This window comes from Tetrao urogallus (assembly GCF_951394365.1).
Source record: "Tetrao urogallus genome assembly, chromosome: 2".
In the NCBI taxonomy this organism is placed as follows: Eukaryota; Metazoa; Chordata; class Aves; order Galliformes; family Phasianidae; genus Tetrao; species Tetrao urogallus.
Genome location: NC_136814.1, coordinates 104,847,588 through 104,864,359, shown reverse-complemented (window position 1 = coordinate 104,864,359; position 16,772 = coordinate 104,847,588). Strand labels below are relative to the sequence as shown.

At 41.6% G+C, this 16,772-nt stretch overlaps 1 protein-coding gene across 2 annotated transcripts in view; it reads left to right on the top strand.

The window, feature by feature from the left end:
• Positions 1-16,772, top strand: part of INTS9 (integrator complex subunit 9) — a gene marked incomplete at its 3' end in the record, with an annotated part of 64,493 nt that overhangs the window by 32,884 nt on the left and 14,837 nt on the right. For both annotated transcript variants that reach the window (XM_079550109.1, XM_079550108.1), the window contains 4 exons: positions 519-579; positions 9,857-10,028; positions 15,037-15,161; positions 16,400-16,567. In XM_079550109.1, the coding sequence (XP_079406235.1) occupies positions 519-579; positions 9,857-10,028; positions 15,037-15,161; positions 16,400-16,567 (526 nt within the window). The remainder of the gene's footprint in view (positions 1-518; positions 580-9,856; positions 10,029-15,036; positions 15,162-16,399; positions 16,568-16,772) is intronic.

Here is a 16,772-nt window from a genome sequence, read left to right as displayed (position 1 = left end):
AACAACTTTCAATATTTACTATTTAAAAACAAAAGATCGATGGAAAATAGCAAGGAGCAGTGAGCATTATGCCAGAATGAAGGGCAGTTTGCCAGCGTTAAATCTGCAATAATAAAATGCATAGGGGAATTAGATTATAATGAATGAAAGAACTAAATTGTTGCTGAGACGTAGGATGAGGCAAGTGGAATGTCTCTGTTGAAGGATAATTGGGCTTTGGAAAGCTTGCTGGATGTTAGTTACACGTTTGTTTTCAACAGTAGCTGGGCTCTGTTCCGTAATACTTTCAGCTCCTTGCACCTTGTCCAAGTGATCTGGCTGTGTCTGAGTCATTGTGTCCAGTAGGTGTTGGCCATGTAAACAGAAAGACAGAAGCAGCAGAGCAAGTTAGTGACTTTGCTCCTGATGGCACAGGCAGGAGATAGCTTTCCCCAGGAGAAGTTAAACAGTAGGTGGCAGCAGATACTGCAGGATGTTTGCAGCTCTCTAACCCTACTTGTTTTCCTTTTCTTGTAAAGGTTGTGTCATAACAAACAAACAAAGGTGTATCTTCCAGAACCTCCTTTTCCTCACGCTGAGGTAAGCAAACCATAGTCTTGCTGTTTGTTAAGATCTGAGAGTGAGTATGTTCCAGGAATGCAGTTTCCTGTGGCTGTTGTTTTTCTGAGCAGCGCTATTTCTGAGCTTTGTGTCATTATTCATCCAAGTTTTTTTCCCCTCTTCTTTCTGTGATTAATTTAGGAGCGTGGGAACAGATTGAATGATGGTGTTCCCTCAACTCAGAAATTACCATGATATTTATTTCAGCATATAACTTACGTGTGCTTGCCTGTATTTCTTCTCCGCCCGCAGAAGGCTATTTGGTGTGCACATGGATCGATGTTTGCTCTTATCACACTGCAACCACCAATATTCCCTTTGTCCACGCAGTTTATTTCTGAGTCTGTAAAACTGAGAGCTTGTTATCAGAGACAGCTTAGTCATCCCAGCTCCTACCCCTTTAGCTGAAGCAGGCACCATGATGTCTGCTGCAGGAGAAATGATATCTTGAAATAGGGAGCTGATGTAAGAAAGTTGAAGCTTGCAGCACCAAGCAGTGCTGTTACTGGCAATTTTTATGTGAAATTACTTGAGCTAGCATCTTAGTGAAGCAAAGAGAAGTAAGATCCCTGTCTTTAAAGAGGATCTTCCCTGCACTGCACTGTGGGAGCATCATTTCTGCATCAAAATACATAGTTTGAGGGCCACTTAAATAAACACAGCATAACTTATGCTTTCAGTTATCTCACCTGTCAAGGAAGGAAATCTCCTGTTTCCTCCACTGGGAGCAAGTAGATTTGTGACTGAAGTAAATGAGAGGCAACTGGGAGAGAAGGAGATAGGACTGAGAAGGGATTTTAGGTAACTCCTACCTGCTCCTGGGAGACAGCGAACCCTTTGGGGTGTGTGATCTCAGAAAACTCCTTTAGTTTGTGAGATCAAAACTTTCTGGTGGGATGTGGAGAGAGTAGCTTTTGCAGGTGTAAGAGACAAAATGCTTTTTTCCCTGTGAGGCAACTTGTGCAGGGGCTTCATCTGGAAATTGCCTCTACCTGTCATACTTATCATGTGGGTGCTTCAGAAGCACTGTTAAAAATAGGATCTGACCAGAAGCCCTTGCTCTTTCCAGATGCTTGAATATATTTCAAGGATGATGCACAATGAATGATGAATACTCTGTTACCAAGAATAATGCAGATTGTAAGGCACCCCTTTCTTGTAATCAAAAATCTCATTCACACCAGTAAATCAGTCCCAAAGCTTGATCTCTGAGTAGGAGTTTCTGTAGCCCTGCTGCTGGCTATGTTTTGTAATTTCCCTTGCATTTTCTGTTGTTCAGGGTATCCTTGCTGATCCACAGAGTCTTTGGCTCACTGACTCCTACATTTTTCTTAAGACATTGCTTCAAAATTTTAATTCACTGGAACGGGCAGATTTGAGTGAAAACCCTTCCACAAATGAGAAGCCCTAAGCCATCTTAAATGATGGGTCTTTGTCTTTATAGAGTGATAACTATGTCCTCTAATTTTTAGGACATTTTATGTGCTCCTGAGGCTTTTTGATAATGAGATTTTGCCAAATGATTGTTTAGCTGTTGAATGCTCAGTGCTAGGTGTATATTGAGGTAATTATCTAGGAAAGGACTCACAGCAGTGGATAATGGATCAGTTTCCTCCTGACAAAATGAAGTGCACAGAGGGAATGATGTGACTATCGCAGGTACAGGCTTTGCTTGACAAGGCCAAATCATGCTATGACCCACAAGGCTGGGGACATTTTACCATGTGATGCACAGATAGCTTTATTTAACCCATGGGTGTAATTGACAGGAAGCCAGCCTAAGGCTTCCTAAATTTTTGCCTAAATGACACAATAGTGTGCATCCACACCCTTGTGGCTCCCAAACGATTAAATGACTGTTTAATGCCTTTAAATTATTAAACTATTAAACACCCTTTGGCATTTCAGTGCTCAGCTGCTGTCTGAAGTATTGCACATTTCACAGCAAGTCATGTAACACATCTGAGATTATCATTTTGAGCGGTTGCTTACATCTGCTGTATAAACACTTGAAAGTGAAGCAACCTGCACTGACCCCCTCCTGCCCTGTGATGATCAACGTGACCTAACAGTTCTCATTTTTTGTTCCTGATACATATTGCCTGTTTTGCAAAACCAGTTTGTGTGGTGGTGGGCAGTGGCCCTAGGCACACAGCAACACTTTGAAAAGCTTGCCTAGCAGCAAAACCAAAGGAAGCTAATACCCAGGCAAAGGAGGACTGAGCCTGCTATTTCATTTTGAGGTCATAAATCACTGGAGTTTAGACACGCTTGAGAGTACCAGATCAGATTGCTGCTTTCTGTTTTGTGAGATGCACGGCTTGGTTTTAAGCAGTCAAAACATACTGAGATTTCTGTAGATGACTGATACCTGACACAGCCCCACTCATCAACGCAGCACCAAGATGGCCATGTCAGGTAAGCAGGGCTCACCTGATGCTTATGATTCCTTGTTGCTGCCCTGCAGGGGACAGCTACCATCAACCTTTTCCTCTGGTGATTGTCAAGTGCTTTAGGTTGCATTACAGTGAGACCCACAGCTGCTAGTGGTTAATGCTGTTCTACTGCTTCCAAGGAGAGGAGCTGGGTTTCTCCTGTGAAATATAGAGATAGAGCAAACGATGTAAAGAGGGGGGAAGGCCATGCAAAATCTTGCAGCTAATGCTGTGTATGTAACTTCCATAATGTGAAACTTCTGTATAACCTTTTCTCAGCACAATCTTTAACAAATTTATTTTTCCCCTGCCATGTCCATGCACACCAGACTCAGCTGCAGTGCTGTATTTGGTGTAATTTTACCAAGCACAGTGGTATTCACATAAGGCCTGGCCTCAATAGCATGGCCGTGGTCATACCATCAGTCTAGGAGGAAGCAAGAGCTTGGGCTCATGGCTTCCTGTTACTAGGCTGGAGCCTGAACCAGCAGTCAGCCCTTTTTGTCGTAGGTAAATACTGTTTCAAAATGTGTGACTCTGCAACCTCAGAGTGATCAGCTTTGGTTTCTAATGCTCAAGGAAATTTTTAATGAGGACCAGAAACAGACAGTGAGTGATCATGTCTCTTGGATAGGTTGTTAGTGGAGAATTGCCTTACATTTTTCAAATTAATGGTGAGCTTGTGCTGTGTAAACTCTGTGGAAATTGTCCATCATGAAAAGATTTGCTTAGCTGCTCACTTGTTGGAAGAAAATAAGGAATTACTCAAACGTGCCTTTCAGTTACTAGCAAGCATTAATAACGTGTCTGGCATGATGCATCAGAGAAGGACAGGCCAGGAAATAGGCTTCTAATTATCCACGGAACAGGTCCAGCCCAGCATGCTGTCTAGTCCTGAAATTTGATGTTCTTATTAGATGTACAAACAAAATTTAAAAGCAAACAAGGAAGAAAATCCTCCGAGCTGCTGACAGTCTTTTGCAGCAATGAGTTCCAGTGGTGCCTCATGCATGGCATGAAAGAGCATCTTATTCTTTTCTCTGTACTAAGCCTTCTAAAGCTTTTCATTCCCTTTGCATGGAAGATTTCCAGGTTTGTGATTTATGTTACCTGCTCTGAACTCATTCCTTGTTCTGCTGTAGTGAACGAAACCAGACACACTGTTCAACTCTGCAGAGACCCCAAAACACTTCTATTCCCTTCAGGTTACTTGCTCTTTAATGGAGTAGTAGATGTTCAACATGTCTCCTCCCACACAATCACAGTGCAGAATTTATGACTCTTTGGGGTGGCAATTTGTTTCCAAGCATCCAGTCTGAGTGTACAGGGAATATGTTTTCCCTCTGCAGTGAGCAAGGAATGTGGGCTTAAGTGCTTCAGAGATGTAGGTGGAATTTGAACATCAATTCTTATTAAAGTTAATATGAATGGGGTGTCCAAATTCTCACACAAGCTTTTGAAGTCTCAGCTGCAGCCAGTTTAGCTGGTGCACTGCTAAAAGGACTGCTTTATAAAGGCATTTCTCTGTGCTCCGCTGTTGGAGGGAATTTAGGATCTGAGTCAAACTACATTCCAGCCAGTGATTTCTCAGAAGAAAAACTGGAGAAATATAATGGAGAAACAGACAGGGAAGGGATGGATCTCTGTGGATGGTTCACCTCTATGCTTACAATACTGGCAGTTCAGTTTTTTGCCAGTAATTAATTATCATAGATGGGGATTATCATATGATGGGGAAGAGGACCTCCAAGCTTAAGGTTCCACTAACTGGAGTGCAGTGGAACATAAGTCAGCAATTTATTTTTTTAGGAATGCTGTTATGTTATTCCAGTATTCACAAACCAATTCATGGTGAATCATAGAATCGCAAGGTTGGAAAGGACCTACAACAAGATCATTCAGCCGCCCTCCCATCACCATTGCTACCACAGGCACTAAACCATATCTCTCAGCTCCTCATCCAGGCACCTCTTGAACGCTGCCAGGGACGGCGACTCCACCACCTCCCTGGGCAGCCATTCCAGTGCCTGACCACTCTCTGAGAGAAATAGTTCTTCCTTATCTCTAACCTAAACCTCCTCTGGCACAACTTTCAGCCATTTCCTTGGGTCCTGTTTGTTGCCTGGGGGAAGAGGTCCCTTTCTTCGTCACACTCATCCAGCCACTCATCCCCAAGCCTGTAACGCTGCATGGGGTTGTTGTGGCCAAAGTTCAGGACCCGACACTTGGCCTTGTTGAACCTCATCCCATTCACCTCAGCCCAGCGATCCAGCTTATCTAGATTCCTCTGTAGGGCTTTGCTACCTTCAGGCAGATCGACACAACCTCCCAGCTTGGTGTCATCTGTGGTGCTTCACTGCATCCCAGGAGGGCATGGGAATATCCCATCCTAACACAGCCACAGCTAAGGAATTAGAATCATGGAATTGACAGAGGAGGTTTAGGTTGGATATTAGGAGGAAGTTTTTCAACCACAGGGTGGTGAGGCACTGGAACAGGTTGCCCAGGGAGGCTGTGGATGCCCCATCCCTGCAGGCATTCAAGGCCAGGCTGGATGTGGCTCTGGGCAGCCTGGGCTGCTGGTTGGTGACCCTGCACATAGCAGGGGGTTGGAACTGGATGAGCATTGTGCTCCTTTTCAATCCAAGCCATTCTATGATTCTATGATCATTAAGGTTGGAAAAGACCACTAAGATCAGCTAGATCATCAACCTGCCACCACCGTGCCCATTGAATTAGCCACATCCCTGACCATTTTAACAGGAGCCATAGATGCATGGATTTTACATTCTGCACCAGCCCTTTTGTGAAAGCAGAGACTATACAAGTGAATAGCAGGGTTGTTCTCACAAGGCACAATGAGAAGCTTTCACTCGTTTTCCTTTCTGCTCAATGTTTACATAGCTGATTCCAAACTATGTGGTAAGTGAATCCTGACTTTACAATACTTCTCTAAGTAGCTGCAACAGAAATATTTGCAAGGTGATTTATATTGATCAGAATTTGCTGGTGGAGGAAGAGTTTGAGTTTACTTGTCCTCTTACTTAGTGTCTGTTAGCAACATCAAGGAGAAATGGCTATGAAAAGCCTGTTTTTCTGACAGAAAGTAGCTAGGAAGGGAGTAATATTGATTCTGTGGTCTTAAATACTAGCATTTATCTTCTTTGTCTTTGCTTCCTTCTTCCATATACCAGTTCCTGCATATCACATTCAAAGCAATAAATACCTGGAACTAAGTGATCATATTTTTGTTCAGCACTGTACAGAATTTGGCCCTTTTTAGCACTGGCCTTATGAAGGGAGCGAGGGAGAGAAAGTCATCCACACATCCCTCATTCATTGATAACAACCACATCTGTTCAAAATTCTGGATACAGAACACACTCACAAAAACACACGGAGTAAATAGCAGTGTATTTTGGCTGACTTCAGTAAAGGTACATGAAGGCTTTAGAGATTTATCCTGTTTATAGCAGCAGTTGCTGACCCTGTAAATCAAGTGTACTGCTTTAAAGGGAATAATAACCATTTGGGATTTAAAAAAACACAGCAGTCCTTTGTCTCAGTTCAGTGCTTTACCATCCCCTATCTCAGCTTTCAGTCAATAAATGTTCTCTATGTACAAAAAAATGTTCAGAATGTTGTTAACAGAAATCAGTCCCGTTTTGAAAGTACGGACTGACTAAATGCCAGATATTGGCCTTGGCCCAGGCTTGGTTGGAGTTCTGAACGGGGCACAGTAATGACAGTTGTGCTTATAAAACCCTTCTCATCTGTAGGTATAAAAGACCCTTCTCATCTGCAGGTATAAAAGACCCATGCAGATCATAACAGATTCAGTCCCCTTAATGATTTGTGAAATTTTGTTGGACTTGTTTTGCAAGTTCAGCTCCATATATTTTTGATGGGGTAATTAGAAGAGATTTTGCTCTAGATAATAAAATCTACCAGCTGCTTTATCACTGGAATGAGTAGAACGTCTCTAAACTTATGTAGCCTTTCACCCCTGCTGTGTCCAACTGTGAGAAGTGGAGATTGTGGGCTACAGTATGGAGCTTCTGGGGGTTTACCTCTCAAGATCTTCTACTATTAAAAACCAAAAAAAGTTGAAAAGTCCCTACAGCTCAGGAGATGATGCTAAGGATCCAACATAGCCGTTTTTCCTCTTGACTTAGCACTCCAGTTAGAAGCAGGGCACCACAACATTATGCTCAGTGATTTGTTGCTGAAACTTAAAAAACTTCAATGCTCACAAAACTCAAACTCATGAAAACTGAGTTGGTGGTCCTGTGTCTGTCTCTTCAAGTATCAGGAAGGAGCTTGAGGCTGCCATAATGCTTCGATGACAGTGCAGCATTTTGTGTTCATGAACATACAGTGGACATTCGTATGGGTGCAGTGAAGTAGGTGTCACATGTAGCAAAATCTGAGTGCTGCTGTATGCAAATATGTGTAATGTTGAGGAAGCTGAGGATCAGGATGCTGGAGGAACAGTTTGAGACTTTCAGAAGCATATAAATGGCAGCTGTGAAGATGTCTTTCATGTAGATGCTGACTTTAAGTTTAGACTTGTAGTGTCACAAATCCCATTTGGTCTTTGGAATAGAAATTGCACTCTTCTCCATCCAATTGAAAGTGCTTTTGCAACTTTGATTTGGCACTTTTGACTTCCCGTTTTGGCAAAAGACAAAATTCATGGGTCCATTTCCTTCCTGTTCTTCTAAATGCCAGTGATTTTTTTGTGGCATCAAAGTTGTTTTGCCCATTGTCTGCCGACCTGCAGCTTTTGTTGCTGGAGCTAAGTTTAGATTCTAAATATTGCACTCCAGATGTGTTAATCGGAAATCTTTACCAGCCTTAATTGCAAGAATGTTTGCAAGATTGAGTGCAAATTAACTGCCAGAGCAGTTATTGGGTGTGTTTTCAATTTTCCCTTTTGAAGACTAAATAGCAATCTGATGTTACTACTAAGCTGCAGAGTGTAGGGGCCCAGCTTCCTCCTTTGTGACCCAAGGATCCGCATGGTAAGAACAGACTGCATCCACCTGCAGTTTCCAACCTGTGTCAAACCCCAGAAGGAATGATACCAGTCTTGTTCAATCCCAGTCATCCAGGTAGTGCGTGGCAGTTTTAAACAGAATGAATGGGAAGCAAAATCACAGCAGAATATTTGCTGCTAGTAATTTAAAATAGATCAAGCTCAAAAGAGAAAGGTACAAATATTTGCACCTGCGTGCAACCAGCTTTCAATTACTGAGAGGTCACTGAGGGTAAGTTTGTACGTTATCTGTTCTAGCACCAAAGCATACTTTTAGGTAGTGCCAGCTAGAAGTTGAGCGTAATAGGGTTGATATTCTACATTCAATTAAGAACCTATTGTGTAATAACCTTACATTCTAAAGTGCTTTGTTGTGCATTTGTTGCCTAAATACTTAAAGATATACCAGTTTTCAGTTTTCTTTTCATACCCATGTATGCATGTAGGTGCACAATCTGAGTGAGATCTACCGTGGCAAAATATAACAAGTAGAGGAGAATCTGAAAAGATGAGATGCAGTTTTGAGAGACCAGAAAAGTTGCTTGTTTTAATGTTCATTTTTAGCTCCTATTTTGGAAATCAAATATGCTACAGTGAAGGGAAACATCTTGAGTGACAGAGTTTCAGCTAGAAAGTGATGATGCACCCATCATGTTATGACGCGTAATGAAGAGCATGCTGTTTGCTAATTAGTGATACTGTCTGGGGTTTCAGTGCACAACTGTTGCTGGAATGTGTCGCTGAACCTTGCATATGTGAATTCTGTAGTTTGGGCAGTGTTGTGATGCATGGCAGGAGGCAGCAATGTACGGAGAGATCTTTGAGAAAGAGTTTCTCCTCCTATAAAAACTGGCTGGCGGAGAAAGTCTTGCTCCTGGTGTTTTCTTAGTTGTTCAGCATATGATTTCATTGCTTTAAATCGCATACTTTAAAAAAAAACAACATGTTTAAGGTTATTTGTTTTCATGGTGGGGTAGGGAACATGTATCTGCCAAGGAAATACTTGCATGATATTACATGGAGGTGCACAACACACTAGCCAACTGTACTGCTTCTATGTTAAAACTTGCTTTACAGATCAGAAAACAGAGGCAGGTGATATAAAGCAAAATTCTCCTTCGAATAGTGCCTGGGTAACTAAACTTCCTTATCTTAGTAAAGAAATCTGTTCTGCATGCATAGGGCATGATGTATGTTATACTCTGTTTGCCACCTCCAGTGACAAGTACTCCTTATTGTTCATTGTTATTACTCATTTCAGTGATAGGAGGAGACAGTCTGTTCTTTCTTGTGCTTTTCCAGAGGATTTGGCTCTGTTTGAACCCGTTACATGGATGAAATTCACAGCAACGTACTGCTGAGGGCAAAATCGCCTGGTATTGCTGGGATGCAAGAAAACCAGGTTAAATGTCTATACCCAGAGCTTGTGGCAAATAGGAAAAAGTAGCTTGTTTTGAGTTTGGCAGCTGAGCTCTCTGTTCACTCCAGGAAACTCTAAGAAGGGAGTGTTTGCAGTTTCCTCTCAGTTTCTTTACTGGTACCAAAGAAATGAGAGCAAAGACTTGGAGGCACCTGGCCCCATGCTCCGACTTCCTTTTCACAACATTTAGGACAGTAATGACTAAATGTACTGAAAAATCTAAGGAATATGCAGGAAGGGGCTCTGTGATGAAATACGAATAACCTGTAGAATATCTGTAATCACATGTAAATAAACACTTGGAATTACAGGGCACAAAGGCATGAGAAGTTCGTAATGTCTGAATTTTTGTTTTTGTTTCAGCTGATTCAGACAAACAAATTAAAACATTACCCCAGCATCCATGGAGACTTCAGCAATGACTTCAAGCAGCCATGTGTCATTTTTACTGGGCATCCCTCTCTAAGATTTGGGGATGTGGTTCATTTCATGGAGTTATGGGGAAAATCTAGCTTGAACACTGTTATATTCACAGGTAAGTAAAATGTGGTTATCATTATGAAATTAGCAAGAAGTTGTGCTCTGGTGAAGTGTGGCTACATCCTGGGAGCTTTACTCATTTGTTCTGGAGCAGAAGTTTCTGACTCCAGTAAGAGCTCTTTTAAATTAAGACCCCAGAGTTGAGTGTAGTGACAAGTGTAATTATTGTGCCATTTAATTCATTTTAGCCCTGCAGAGCCAACCTTTGCCATGCAGAGTCAATCCTTGCCATTTTTAAGCAAAACCTTTGTTGTGCACAGCAGTAAAATGCCTACAGGAAATTAATTTTTGGATTAGAAGCAGCTGGCTGCAAGTTAAGCTCAGGCAAGACCTGTCTCCATATTCCATTGGAATCACCAGCCTTTCCTCACACCTTCTCTTGCCCTTTCGTCACAACCTCAGACTGCTGCTCGACTCCTTAGTAACCTTGTACAACCAGTCTGCTTCTAAAGGTATTTCTGTACTGTCTGCTGGTCAGTAAGTGTTCACCTCATGCAGAATTAGCAGCAGTGGGTTATGCCATTGCTGCCTTCTGGTCGAACTTTGTTTTTCAGACTCCTTTTAGCTGATGGACACATCTGTATCTGAAGCTGAAGGTACAGCTCAACTCAAAACGTGGGGAGCTATTTCTCAATGACTCAGGCTGCCAGGGGCACAACAGCTCCATCTTTGAAGTTCCTCCGCTTGTCCCAGTATGTTTCTAATTTTAATGGATTTAATGATTCGAGTGCTGTCCACCTCAGAGAGAGCTGTGATCTCTGATCCTAAGGACAGCTGCAGCCCAGGACCGTGCCAGTTGTTAACAGCAAGACAAAATATTTAAAAGAGAACATGAAGCTTCAGGGAGATCTGGCAAAAGGGATGCCTTCTGCAGTTTGATCTTCTTTAGAAACGCTTCAGCACCTTCCCTGGAACTGACGTTCTGTCTGAGTGCCTCTCTTTATTCCCTGTGTGTCATCCAGACAGAACCCTACAGTGGGCACTGTTCAGACATGATCATTAAAGCCATTGCTACAGGTTTTATGTGGAAAGAACTCTATTATAAATAGGAGAAGTGTTGAATAAATTCTCAGTCAGATAAAAATGTTGTGAATTTTGGACTAGGACAAAAATAATTAGAAATGGGAGGAGAACACTGAGTAATTGATCAAACCTATTCCCACAGCAAGTGCATGATGGAGTCCCACTGTTAAGCTTGTTTTCCCCCTCTTCTTAGTGAATAGGATTTGCTGGGAGGCACGAAACCTCCTAATGCAAATAGATTTGGAAAAGGGTTCATTCTTTCCTTTTTCTTCTCTTAACTAGTGATTGGCAAATCCTTTTGACTCTTTTACAATATTGGTATGAAAACACATCAGAGTATTGTGACACTGTTATACTGGTTTGGAAAAGGAAAGGTTATTGGTAGATTTAAAGCAGTATGTAATTAGTACATACTTCCCTCCTGCAAGGGGAGAGAAGATACAAGAGAGTTCCTGCTGAGCAGATTAGAAACTTTAGTCTCAAAACTGTATTTGTGCTGGGGAGTGATCCACAATGCCACAGTACTAACTTCATAGATGTTATGGTGCCCACCACTCCTGTCCTCTGGGGTAATGTCAGGAAATAGGCCCTAATTAGGGTAAGCAGTAAAAAAGCAGTACAGATATAAATTATTTTGGAAATAGTGATTCCTACTCCATTTAGGGACTTCAGTTAAAACCAGAGCATGTACACCCTCTGCTGGGTTGTGTATTTTGTGAACTTTCAGGAAATCAGTGGCATTAATCATGTTGTGCAAGTGCTACCCACCATCAGTGAGGATGTCAGAAACTGGTCTTTAATGGCAAAACATCTCATTCTGTGCCTGTGTAGAAGAGAGAATTGATCTTTCCATATCAAGCTAATCCTTCCATGAAATGAGGAAATAGAACAGGCTACTGTTAGAGCTTTGCTCTGGCCAGTTGTTAAGGTGTCCAAATGGAGAGCATAACGACTCATGGATTCTTCAGGTTATGGTCTTTGACATTCATTCCCAGTCTGTACTTCAGATAAATGTTGGCTGTAGGGACCTTGGAGTGCCCAGTGATTCCAGGCACTTCTTGTGGTTTGTTACTTAAAGCTGTCTGTGTCTTTTTGTCTTCAGTGCCTATCTCTGTCCATAGGCAGGATGTTCCTACTTCCTTATGGCTGTCTCAGCTGGAACAAAGACTTATTTGTCTGCAGAAATTCCTAGCAGATTAAATTCTTAGTATCTCCAGTGGAAATCTGGAGCACTTCATTGAGATCTAGGATTTTTATTATTAAATTACCTAGCTTCTCCTGTTTTGAGATAAAATTGCCTGGAGTAATGGGAGAAATACGGTCCATTGAAGGAGTGTGTGACAGCACATCATGTTCTAATTTCTCCTGTTGAAGGCTCATTGTTTCTAGTAGTTAGGACCTTTGAATTACAAGGCAGTCATACTTACTAGTTATGATAGTGCTTCTCTAGTCCACAGGAGCTAGCTAGTCTCCACCTTTTCAGTTTGTATTGTAAGAAACAACTTCAAGAGAATACAGACTAGCACAGCAGCTGCAGCCAAGGCAGAACACCAGCTGTGAGTGAGGTGTGGAGCTGCTCTGCTTGCTTGTGTCATCTGCATATGTTACCCCTGAAGCAGCATTGAATGGATTATTGATTAAACATATTGAATTCCATTGAGCCATAAAGAAGTTCTAGAAGAAAACATGATAGAAATAGTCCACTTTTTGCTCTCGCTCTGATAACAGCAGCGCGTTAACAACTGACTCCCTGGGAGATCTTAAAACAGCTCATGCATGCCACGTTAGTGCTGTACAGTGGAAGATTTTATAACTGTGTCACACAGTTGTAAATCAGATGTCTTAGGGAAAAAGCTAAAGACCTGTAATTCTCTCAGAAAACGCGTCCTTGACGAGTGCTGCCTCCCATCATGCAATTCAATTCTGCTTTTTTACTATCTTCCAAGTAGCAATTGCATTATATCACAAGTTCATGTGAAGACTATCTCCAGTTATGTTTTCACATGTTTTGAATGTTGGAAGTCCTGTGTTAGAGTTACAATTGCAACCTTAGAATTTGGGTATTGGCATTTCTCACTTTTCCAAGCCTACTTATGTCCTCATTAGTTGCTCAGAGAGATTGTAGATTTGGTGCCATTTTAGATAGTTAGAGCAAGAAATACATGTGTAGATTATCTGAACCTATTGGCTCAAAAATATGTATTTTCAGTAGTTGCAGCCTCATGACATTTTCAGAAAGCCGAATCTGTGTCATCCACACTGCCAGATGGGATGGATTCTCTTCTAATAACTTTTTAATTTACTATGTGTGGTTTCATTCTACATCTCTAGCAGAGTGGTTGACTTAAGTTTTCTTTTTTATTCCCCAGCGTATTTTAAAATGTCCTCTGGTTTAATCCTATCTGACTATAGTTCTTCAACTGGCTACTTTCTCAGTATTCCTATTATGCACTGCTATTTATTGCCTCTTTTTGCATGTTTTTGGGCTTTGATTCATTGGCACTAACACATGTGCTTTTAACTAGCATGGCTGTTTGCCCAGTATAAGTTCCGTTTCGTGTTTGGCAATTCATGGCTTTTGAGGCATCCAATAAGATATTTTTGTACAAGTATCATTTTTTGTTAATATTTTTCACTTAGATGTTCCCAGGCAGCTACACTGATGCTTGCTTTAAGTTAAATTGCCCCTTTGAATTTGCCCCAGTTCCAGACATGCATATCATTGACTGATACTATTTTCTGTTCTCATAAGGTAAATATTATCACATCATGACCACTGATACTTAGATGTATCAGATTTTTAGGCTAGCAATTATCTTTATCAGTCGAATGAGCTCCAGCATTGAATGTTGGATACCATGATGGACGCTCTACTTCCATTATAAAATGTTGGGGTCATTATTTTTTGCTGTCTGCATGACAAATCTGGTCAGCCCTTCTCTGATTACCCCCTGCCCCAGCCAGGCCACCCAGAGCAGGGTGCCCATGTGCAGGGGCTTTGGAAGATCCCCAAGGCAGAGACCCCACAGCCTCTCTGGTCCTTGTGCCACAGCTCCACACCCAGCACAGAAGAACTTCCTGATCCATGGATCCTCACCACGTCATTTATCAGACCTTGCATTTTTGATCCACGCACCAAAAAAATAGTAAAAACAGTATTCTGTGTTGTATTACTCTGTGTGAGTAAAAGTACATTCAGTGCATGGCTTTTTCCTGGCACACCACCAGTCTCATTTTTCAAAGTCAGTGCTAAAAGTACAAGGGGAAATTGAGACTTACTAGATCTAGTAAAGGTATCAACTAAAAACACAATCATAGCCCATCTCAGCTTCTGGGTAGCCCCTAATGTAAACAGCCTGCAGTTCACACTGACCTGTCTCTGCTGACATAACTGGAAGGCCCAATTTTCTGCCATTTCAGTAAGAGAGCACCTTGCAGATTCTCTCTGGTTGCATTAAAATGTAGACCCTTGTTTTTCCACCTAGCACTGAGATAGAAAAAAAAGATGCTGGAGAGAAAAAGGGTTGCAAGGCAATGTGTTTGCAGGAAGGGACATTTGCACAGGTTTAGCCAAGATGCAGTCTTTATGCTGCCTTCCTGCCACAGTGAAAAACAGGCTGACATTTGGGTTACCTTATGATACCAAAACTTAGACATCTTGCCTTCTTTTACAGGATCTGATTAAAAATAAGAGATAATGGTTTTGCCTTGATTAAATTTGTTATAAAAGTCATGCAGTAATGTGTTCAGATGAAATAGTATTGCTCTGTAGCTTGATTAAGGTAAGTCTAATTGGGGGGTTAATTTTCATCAGATTAACTGAAAATATTGGATGGGGGAAGGAAGGAGGGAAAAGAAAGTATAGCAGAATTAGCTTTGCTATTAAACAGCTTGTCTGGACTGGAATGTGGAATGAGAGATGAGCCAGGCCCACTTTGTTCTCAGTAGGCATTCCATATTTTCAACATTTCTCTTTTCAGAACCAGATTTCTCTTACCTGGATGCTCTGGCTCCTTATCAACCTTTGGCCATGAAATGTGTTTACTGCCCCATTGATACGAGACTGAATTTTATCCAGGTGTCTAAATTGCTCAAAGAAGTCCAGGTAATGAATTGTTATTGCCTTTTCTTATGTTTCTTCACACATTCATCTGGAATAAATAAGTTGGTTGTGACTGTTATGTTAAATAATGGCAAAACGAGATAACACACAGGTTTTTTCTCTATCAGAGAGCACAGCGAATGACACTTTTCCATTATTCTTTCTCCTGCTTGTTTAAATTAGCCTCTGTGTCTGATACAGTCCTAACGTAAGGTGTACCAAGAGCAGATCATCCTCTGTGCCCTCAGCTTTAACCATCTCCTCCATGCCTGTAACTTAATCCTGCACTTGATCCTTGCCATGATTCTGGCATTGCTGCTTTGGAGTCTCACTCACATATTACTTCCAAATTGACTGCTGTTCTCCTTCCATTTGCACAGTCTGTCCTTCTTTGTCTAGGAAGAAGGGCAGAGCTTCCAGGTAGTCTCTGCTTCTCCCCCTTGGCTTTTTTTGCTTTTCGTGGCCTCTCCTTATCCATCCTATTTGTTTCTGCTAAAATTTGGTTTCTGACTCATGATATCATTAAATTAACACAAAAATGCATGTTCTTCCAAATCTCTTAATGTCTCGATCATCTTACCTGTTCATTCTGTGACCTGGCTTGTCACTGGTGGAAATTACATTGCCTGTTTTTCTTCCTCCCTGTAACTACTGAAGTATGCTGTTCCCAAAGCAGCTGGCAGAAACTCTGTCATATCCTTTGGCTTCCTTAAATCCTGTGGTGATCCCTGTGGTAATCAGCTTGCTTATGCATTTGTTAATGCATTGCTGACAGGTCGTGAAAACTCAGTTGCCTATTTTGCTAATGTTTTTGTAGTCTTGTGTTTTGATGTGTTTGCCTCACTCCATGCCATTTTGTGATGGTCTGCACCACTGCTGTATTTGCTTCCAATTTAGATGACAAGCATTTGGATGAGAATGCTGTTGAACATTTTGATTTTTTTCTCTCCTTATGGCAGCTAACATGACTACTGATATTGATGTACTGCTTAAAGATACAAATTTTGGCCTTGTTACTCTGGGCAATGTCAATATACAAAGTAAATACTGCTTGTTCCTTGGACAGTTTGTTTCAATCCTGATTGGATCTTCTGGTTTTCATCTTTGTGATGTTTTCACAGAGTTAAGTTAGCTTGCTAATGTCAATCTGCAGACCTCCTTATGGCAACGATTACTGATGTAGGGCAGTGCGCAGCACCAACCAGGCATTTCTGTAAGTTCACCACAGTCCTCTTTTCCAGCCTCTCCATGTAGTTTGCCCGGAGCAGTACACCCAGCCACCTCCCTCCCAGTCTCACCGTACAGATTTGATGGTAGACTGTCAGCCTCCACCAATGTCCTACCGCAGAGCAGAGGTCCTGACTCTTCCCTATAAACGACGCTATGAGAAGATCGAAATCATGCCAGAAGTAAGTAACAAAAGGTGGGGAAAAGATGTGGCTTCTGCTCGTACTTCGAGCTGCATTTCAGTAGCCAATTTGACTAGACATACCCTGCGTCTGTGATTTACTGTTGACTCTGAACACACAAAGCATTTTTTGTCAAGTAGAGTGTTAAGAAAGCATTTTTTGTAGGGAATTTCATTCTGTAAGTTAAGAAGAATTGGAGAAAAAT